Below are 9414 nucleotides of genomic sequence, written 5' to 3'. Positions count from 1 at the left end.
CACCTTTATAATGCTTTTACATAAAGATTTCCATATCAAATGTTAAATTTTTTTATTAACTTTTTAACAGTTTTAATCGTCCATGCTGAAAAATTTGTATGAACAATAATCTGACCCTAAACTTTTACACTTAATAGAAGTGTCTATTAAAGCTCTTAATATAAAGCTATTTCTGATTCTGATTATTATCAGCATAATTCAACAGATCTTAATATTTTTTTGCATTTTTGTAAGCATTTCTTTTCAAGTTCAAATTAAAAAATGCATTCAACTTTTTTAATGTGGTTTGGGGACCAACATCATCACTGAATAAATCTTCTTGGACTTTGCATAATGATCTATTACATCAAGCACACATTCTTGAAAATTTAGCCAAAGCTACTTAGATACAACAAATCCACTTTGGCTTGTACAGGAACATCCTAGACAGGAGACGGGAACAATGAACTAGACTGCAGGGGATCTGAATGAAACTCTCCGAGCAAGAAATTATGATGGCTTCGACAAAAATAGGTCAGAGAATATGATGCAGGAGTCTATCTATAAATACTGAAATCATCCATTCGAGAGAGAGAGAGAGAGAGAGAGAGAGAGATAGAGAGAGGGAGGAAGTGAAATGGGGAGGATGAAGGAAAGAGAGAGAGAGAGAGAGAGAGAGAGACAGCGAAATGAAGAAAGACAGGAAGGGAGAAAGATGGAGAGGCATCGAGCCCTGAATCACCTCATTAATACTACATAGGCACTTGTACGCCCACTCAGGGCTGCTGTGAGTCGGTGGTGCTCGAACAGGAGCAAAGGCACACAAACAATTTCTGTCAAGCTCTGTCAAGTTTCGATGTGCTACCTCTTTTCTCTAGACTTCACCGTCTTTGTAAAAATTCAGTCACAGTGCTGTGCCCCTGTTCCCTCTACCTCTCGCCTGTCATGAGCCATGATGCTTCTGAAATTCTGTCAAGCTGCTACACCCGCCTTCGCCATCCCACGTTTGTAAACTCAAACTCGCTCAAAAACTCAATGACAATAATCTGTTAAAACAATAACAGTTGATTCAGATTGGTCAATCAAATAACTGTATTGAATGGTAGCTATTTTTCACCACTATCAATGGCAACATACCACCTCTATTTTCATCTTTTTATCCCTATTTATATCTTCTGAGATCCCAACCACCAAGGTTTATTGTGTGATAATGACTTGCTTGGTGCACATTCATCAATTTAATGTACTTTTTTTCATATTTTAGGCTTGATCTTAATAAAGATTTACAAAAGAGTTGAAAGCTACTGTCTGCTGCATGCAAATCACGGGGGTTGGGGAAGAGTGTGTTTGTGAGCACATACCATTTCCCATGCCGCTGACCACTGCCCCGTCACTGACTCCAGATGTGTTAGCATTACTGGACAGCACGTTGTGAGGGGCCAAACTGGGCAAAAACAAACAGCTGGAGAGAGAAGACGGAAATAAAAAATGAATGTCAATTTATCAGAAATTCCAGCATGCCAGAAATTTCACACATTTTATTATTGTCTCTCAGTAACAAACAGTCATAATATGAGGGAATATTTCACATTGGCAGCATAAAGAGTTATTTGTGGGTGTCACGCCTTATGTAACACTGACGGAGTGTGCTCACCATAACAGAACTGAATTACATCGTGTACAAAACATTACAAACGTCCACTGATGGAACTTATTTAAACACCAGATATTACTAAATGTTAGAAAAGCAAATAATGAGAATGGGTGTAACCCAATGCAAGATTCCTGTCAATCCATACTTCATTAAGCATTCTGCCATTCATCAAATAAACAGAAAACCATCCAAGTGTCACTCAAAACAGCTAAACAAGTCTCTATGAAGGCTAATTAACCCTGACAAAGGAAGCCTCATATGTCATTTTTTATATTATAAAAGCTGTGGCAATAAAAAAAAAAATCCCACATCACACTAACAATACAAGCATCCACCCAAAAACAGAGAAACATTAACACCTCCCACCAGACAAGGAAGTGTGTGAAGAAGGGTTCAATTTGGGGACAAATCTGCTCACAAAAGTGAGCAACATCTGACAAAATCTCCCTTTGGGAACATTTGGAGAAGTCCTTTTTGGAGAAAAAAAACCTTATTTATACATATACATCTTTTTTAATAATACAAATATATTTAAGTAATATTATTTAATTCATATAATTAGTAAAACAGATTACATATTGTTGCATATTATTATAATTATAAAAAAAAATCTAAAGATAAAACAATAGAAGTCTATGTATACGTGTGTGGGGGTTAAAAACAAACAGCTGGAGAGAGAAGACGGAAATAAAAAATGAATGTCAATTTATCAGAAATTCCAGCATGCCAGAAATTTCACACATTTTATTATTGTCTCTCAGTAACAAACAGTCATAATATGAGGGAATATTTCACATTGGCAGCATAAAGAGTTATTTGTGGGTGTCACGCCTTATGTAACACTGACGGAGTGTGCTCACCATAACAGAACTGAATTACATCGTGTACAAAACATTACAAACGTCCAATGATGGAACTTATTTAAACACCAGATATTACTAAATGTTAGAAAAGCAAATAATGAGAATGGGTGTAACCCAATGCAAGATTCCTGTCAATCCATACTTCATTAAGCATTCTGCCATTCATCAAATAAACAGAAAACCATCCAAGTGTCACTCAAAACAGCTAAACAAGTCTCTATGAAGGCTAATTAACCCTGACAAAGGAAGCCTCATATGTCATTTTTTATATTATAAAAGCTGTGGCAATAAAAAAAAAAATCCCACATCACACTAACAATACAAGCATCCACCCAAAAACAGAGAAACATTAACACCTCCCACCAGACAAGGAAGTGTGTGAAGAAGGGTTCAATTTGGGGACAAATCTGCTCACAAAAGTGAGCAACATCTGACAAAATCTCCCTTTGGGAACATTTGGAGAAGTCCTTTTTGGAGAAAAAAAACCTTATTTATACATATACATCTTTTTTAATAATACAAATATATTTAAGTAATATTATTTAATTCATATAATTAGTAAAACAGATTACATATTGTTGCATATTATTATAATTATTAAAAAAAATCTAAAGATAAAACAATAGAAGTCTATGTATACATGTGTGGGGGTTAATGTCCACCTCCTCCCTGTGTGCTCCCTTACAACCCAAAAAGCTTTAAGCCCAGCTGTGGCAGCACCATTAGGCTGGTCTGCATGCCCCAATACAGAACGTGTTTACATGAATTTTTCATGAAGGCAGATGGGGAGCGCACTGCGTGTGCGCGCGCGTTTTGTCAGCATTCGCTAGATGAAATGTGGGCCAGTACAAGTGATTTTTACATCTTCAATTATTCTAAGCTGCATGTTCTATTCAGATGTAGGAGGAAGTATTTAAAGACTCAGGAGGATTCTGGCTAAGACATATAAAAGATACATCATTTGGATTGTCTGTGCAGTTGGTGCAGGTTTAAAGGGAATTTGTGGCATTTAAGTCTGTAGAACTGCTGCGTAATTGTTCAAGCAATAGAAAGGTCTCTGGGAGACTAACCAAATTCAATCTGTGCACAACCAATATCACTTGAAGCATTTGGGTCTTTGTTATGTGTGCTGGGTGCAAAAACTGAACCGTCTCTCAGTAACAAACAGTCATAATATGAGGGAATATTTCACATTGGCAGCATAAAGAGTTATTTGTGGGTGTCACGCCTTATGTAACACTGACGGAGTGTGCTCACCATAACAGAACTGAATTACATCGTGTACAAAACATTACAAACGTCCACTGATGGAACTTATTTAAACACCAGATATTACTAAATGTTAGAAAAGCAAATAATGAGAATGGGTGTAACCCAATGCAAGATTCCTGTCAATCCATACTTCATTAAGCATTCTGCCATTCATCAAATAAACAGAAAACCATCCAAGTGTCACTCAAAACAGCTAAACAAGTCTCTATGAAGGCTAATTAACCCTGACAAAGGAAGCCTCATATGTCATTTTTTATATTATAAAAGCTGTGGCAATAAAAAAAAAAATCCCACATCACACTAACAATACAAGCATCCACCCAAAAACAGAGAAACATTAACACCTCCCACCAGACAAGGAAGTGTGTGAAGAAGGGTTCAATTTGGGGACAAATCTGCTCACAAAAGTGAGCAACATCTGACAAAATCTCCCTTTGGGAACATTTGGAGAAGTCCTTTTTGGAGAAAAAAAACCTTATTTATACATATACATCTTTTTTAATAATACAAATATATTTAAGTAATATTATTTAATTCATATAATTAGTAAAACAGATTACATATTGTTGCATATTATTATAATTATTAAAAAAAATCTAAAGATAAAACAATAGAAGTCTATGTATACATGTGTGGGGGTTAATGTCCACCTCCTCCCTGTGTGCTCCCTTACAACCCAAAAAGCTTTAAGCCCAGCTGTGGCAGCACCATTAGGCTGGTCTGCATGCCCCAATACAGAACGTGTTTACATGAATTTTTCATGAAGGCAGATGGGGAGCGCACTGCGTGTGCGCGCGCGTTTTGTCAGCATTCGCTAGATGAAATGTGGGCCAGTACAAGTGATTTTTACATCTTCAATTATTCTAAGCTGCATGTTCTATTCAGATGTAGGAGGAAGTATTTAAAGACTCAGGAGGATTCTGGCTAAGACATATAAAAGATACATCATTTGGATTGTCTGTGCAGTTGGTGCAGGTTTAAAGGGAATTTGTGGCATTTAAGTCTGTAGAACTGCTGCGTAATTGTTCAAGCAATAGAAAGGTCTCTGGGACACTAACCAAATTCAATCTGTGCACAACCAATATCACTTGAAGCATTTGGGTCTTTGTTATGTGTGCTGGGTGCAAAAACTGAACCGATGTCCCATTTCATACATATAAATCTCCTATTTAAGCAGCTAATCATTTGGAAAGAAGACAAATGATGATCACTGTGCTTTCATAATTAATGAAAAAGATGAAATATTAAAGATCTGTTATTTTCAGTTTAGCACATACCCTGATGGGATTATGTTAAACAGAAACAGATGGAGGCTCAGTGTGGATTCTTTGTTGCGCTTTGAACTGCGATACGTTCGGAGATGTAAGCGCATTTCAAGTCTGTGTTTCTGTGAGCTTTAAACTGGGTCAGGCTTTTAAAAGCACAACACCAAATACATTTTTGATTGACGCATATATCTGGTAAACACATTCTAAACTGAAGCCAATAAATCTCTGATGCCTAAACAGATGTCTGCTTACAAACAGTGACTGTGCAAACAAATCTTGATCGTCAAAAGGTATAGGCTAGACTAGCGCTGTCAGTCTTACCCGAATCCCTCTAATGACGTGTCAAACTCCACGAAGGCGGGCGTGACGGACGATCCGTGGAGATGGATGTCATGGGGCGTTGTCATGGAGACCAGGCACTTGACTCGGGTGAGGGGCACAGTGCTGCCCTCAGCCGATCGCACCAGACTTCGGCTGATCCGGTACTGGCTGTTGTCCTCGTTAATCGTGAACACGCTATCCGGCCCAAAACCCTCCATGGACAGAGTCATGCTGTCTGGATGTGGAAAAGGTCAAATGTACAGTCAGGCTTGTTCCGTAAACTCTACTGCTCTCTTAGTATTACACTATTAACTTAAAACATAGTTAACAGTGATTACTGCAAGAATTTTTACTTCACTTTAACAACACCATTTATGCATAAATTTGATCAATTTTGTTAATTTAATTTGGATTTATTTAATGTTATTCTGAAATTATGCTATTATAGTTTATTTACATATGTATTTTTATATATAAGGGATGTAACGATATCAAAATCTCACGATACATTAATATCACGATATGAAGTCCATGGTACGATATTTATTGTGATATAAAAAAAAGGACTAATTTTGTACATCTTAAAGTTAAATTATTCTATCTAGTCAGTCAATTGAACCAGACCTTTAAAGGGGACTCGCTTTTTATTTGTGATATACTGTCCCAGTCTAAATTACATTCATACTGGTGTTTTAGAAAGCCAAACATATTAGAATATAATAATAACAACAACAATGACAGTAATTTTTTTATCCATTGGCCACAAGTATATATATATATATATATATATATATATATACACACTGTATTCACACACACACAGACACACTTATTATTTATCAAATAATATATTATTATTGGCCATTTCAGGCCAAAATAATTCATATATAAAATGCTGCTGTGTAAAGAGTAAAGCAGTGTAACCATCAGTGTGCTAAAGGAATAAATAACAGGTGGATGTTGAATGTTGTAAATCTGACACTATAAAAGCAAAGGAAATTTCCTGTCTGGTAAATTCCTTTCATTCTTTTTAAATTACAGTTCTCTTAAATATCCTCATTCTGAGGTAATCTGTTGTGGGTATAACCAACAAAAATATCTGCTTGCACTGGACCCTGGAATGACTGCACAATTCCACTGAGGCTTTCTACTAAGCAAGCAGGAAACCTTTAAATTAGCAAGTTCAAAAAGGACTCGCTGGACACGGTGAGAGCTCGGAGAAAAGTAATTTCACTGGTAATTAGGGAAGCTGGGAACTCATCTCCAGCAAAACCCTGTCCAATTGAACGTCTCTTTGCTGGCAGAGCCGTGGAGGGCGAAAGGAGAATGTTTTGTTTGATTCTGATGGTGATTGATGGCATTTCACCAAAGACCACAGTCAGTGAAGCCTGAAGTAATGTCCCTTCTTTCACTGGCCCACAGAGAAACCACAGAGACAAGACCACATAACACTGACACAAACTGTTTACGGGATGGCACAAAAGCACAGTGACAGCTCTAGCAGTCTTTATGCATTCATTTTTTTCCTTACTGCGCATTTCAGCTTCATAGCTTAGGGAGCTAGGCTTGTGGACCCGATACTGCTTCAGGAGCTTTTTGTCCCAGGCACCGCAATTCAGAGGATTCCCAAGTCGTAAAAATTCCCTGAAAAATGCATAAAAACCATTTATTAGAGATAGTAATATCCCACACAATGAGCAATTGCTTGCTCTTCGAGCATTATCACAACACATTAGGAAATCCAGAAGACAACCACTTCAACTGATAAAAATAAACATTAGATAAATGCAATTAATAAAATATATAATTACTGTATAATAATCGTAATTATTGCAATATATGCTAAATTATTATTATTATTATTTTATTATTATAAATAATAAGAAAATAATCATATATATTAATCACTTAAAGAACTATGATCCAGAATGCAGTCGCATGAGATTTAAACAATATCAGACAGATTTTGATTTCTCAAATGAGCTGAAGTGCATTGCTTTTTTTATTTTTTATTATTATTTTGTAGTGAAGCATCCTCCATCACGTTAGACCAGCCATGCGGAAAACTGAAATCGCTAATCCGTTGGACTTAGAGACAACCCATAGAGCTTTGAATAATTGTGAGATATTGTCAAATTTGATTATTTTCCTTTTATGCAAACATGCAGCTGTGATAAGATCAAATCAGTAAAGACTGAAACGTGCAGGAGCCCCAGGAGCAAAACAGATTTTAACTGACTCATCTGGTCTTTGTATAAACAAAAATCAGTTCAAAAGAGCTCACATGTAGGAGACCAATCAACAGAAGGTTGGGGGCAAAAACATGTTCCGTTAAGGTATTATTCTTAAATATTAATCACTTCAATAAATATCGCTGAGTCTTTGAGATGTAATGGACAAAGAGCTGGCTCGCTAATCTGTACTGTATCACAGTTGTGTACTGTAATGTATACAGTATATTGTACATTACCAGCGAGGAGGCCCTCTCTGTCCTCATAATATTATACAATATAATTGAATATAATATAATATATTTTCCAGTCTCCATCTAAACATTTTTGGAGCAAACTGGACTCACCTGAGCACCATCGGCTCTAGGGCCTGGGAGGCCAGTCGCTCAAACATCCTCTGCAGAGGTGGGTGGAGTGGGTGATCTTCGTCTCCCAAAGCGCAGCTACAGCGCTGAAGCAAACGTGAGTGCAGACCCGCCTCACACAGGATCTGCTGGTTCCTCTCTGAATGCACTAGCAGCTGCAGGATGTTAGCAACCGCCAGCTGCAGGTCCAGAGCATGCTGAGGAGCAGAGAGAGCCTAAAGTGAGCTGTAGAACACTTACAGTAGAACACTCAGCTCAGATAAACACTAACATTCTGAAATTTAAAATTCACATTGCAGTGGCACAAGTCAAACATAACATGCTATTACTAGTCATTCTGAAAACAAGTACTTAAAGCAGTGGTTCTCAACCTTTTTTTCCACTGGGCCGCACTATGGTCCAAGTACAAGTCTCACGAGCCGCACGCATATCATTTACATATTACGTCACCAATACAAACCAACCCGATTTATAATATTATAGCCTAAATATTATAACATCTAATCGATTACATTCATTGATATAAATAAATAATTCTACTCACATTGATAAAACACCTGATACTGTCGGGAGCTGACCAATTTTGTGATATTCGGCTCGAAAGGAGTAACAGCACAGTGAAATTGCGATTGTAAGTTGCAGTCTGTAAGTCGAGCACGGAAGCGTGACTTGACACGCGACATTGCAGAAAATGTGAGCTTACAAATGTAGCCTATGTTGATCCAAATATGGAAAGCACTTTCGAATTTAATAATCTGAGGTTCTCTCCACATTTCTGCAATTAAGGATGATTGCTGCATAGTGTGGGTGTTTCCTTTTGCCTGAACATCTTCAAGTGAGTGGTGGGGCAAACCGAAAGTTGATGCCGAAAGTCCAGCACTCTCTTACCTTCACTGCTGATACTGCGACTACTCTTGTTTGTATGTGTTCCTTCGCTGGCATTTTCCACATTTCGTTTTTCTCCCTTAATAACAGATTTGTCCATTCTGATGCTCAATTTTACCGAACTAATGGCTGCTGATGACTATTTGAATTGAATTCTGCCAAAGTGCGCGCTTGTAAGTGTTTGTTAAATGCATAACGTTAATTACGTGAGTACGGGTCTGCTCATGTCTGAAAAATATCCTTACTACCTTTCAGAAACCGTTCAGAAAGCTCTCGGATTTCATCAAAAATATCTTAATTTGTGTTCCAAAGATGAATTTAAAGGTCTTAAAGGTTTGGAATGACATGAGGGTGAGTAATTAATGACAATTTTCATTTTTTGGTGAACTATCCCCTTTTTTTTTTTTTACTGGCCTGTTTTTCAAAGGTACACCCCTAAAAAGAATGTTCTGGGTTCTTACTGTCGATTACCACAATGTAATTTTATCTTGTCCCGAAGTTTGTAAAAAAAAATAATAATAATAATTTTCTTCTAACGGAAGTCTGTGAGCTAATATACTGTACTGCATGTAACTC

General features: G+C 37.1%; 1 protein-coding gene across 1 annotated transcript in view; it reads right to left on the bottom strand.

The window, feature by feature from the left end:
* Nucleotides 1-1239: 1239 nt before the first annotated feature.
* Nucleotides 1240-9414, bottom strand: part of LOC107599212 (WD repeat and FYVE domain-containing protein 3-like) — a 65029-nt gene continuing 56854 nt past the window's right edge. Inside the window, exons 15-19 of the mRNA XM_016290745.1 lie at nucleotides 7936-8150; nucleotides 6889-7001; nucleotides 5358-5592; nucleotides 1341-1441; nucleotides 1240-1250 (exon numbers count right to left, since the gene is read on the bottom strand). Coding sequence (XP_016146231.1) covers nucleotides 1240-1250; nucleotides 1341-1441; nucleotides 5358-5592; nucleotides 6889-7001; nucleotides 7936-8150 — 675 coding nt within the window. The remainder of the gene's footprint in view (nucleotides 1251-1340; nucleotides 1442-5357; nucleotides 5593-6888; nucleotides 7002-7935; nucleotides 8151-9414) is intronic.

The sequence above is a fragment of the Sinocyclocheilus grahami genome, unplaced genomic scaffold (genome assembly GCF_001515645.1).
Source record: "Sinocyclocheilus grahami isolate Dianchi unplaced genomic scaffold, SAMN03320097.WGS_v1.1 scaffold262.1, whole genome shotgun sequence".
NCBI lineage: Eukaryota > Metazoa > Chordata > Actinopteri > Cypriniformes > Cyprinidae > Sinocyclocheilus > Sinocyclocheilus grahami.
The sequence above is the reverse complement of the archived record's forward strand: the minus strand, read 5'-3'. Positions and strand labels throughout refer to the sequence as shown.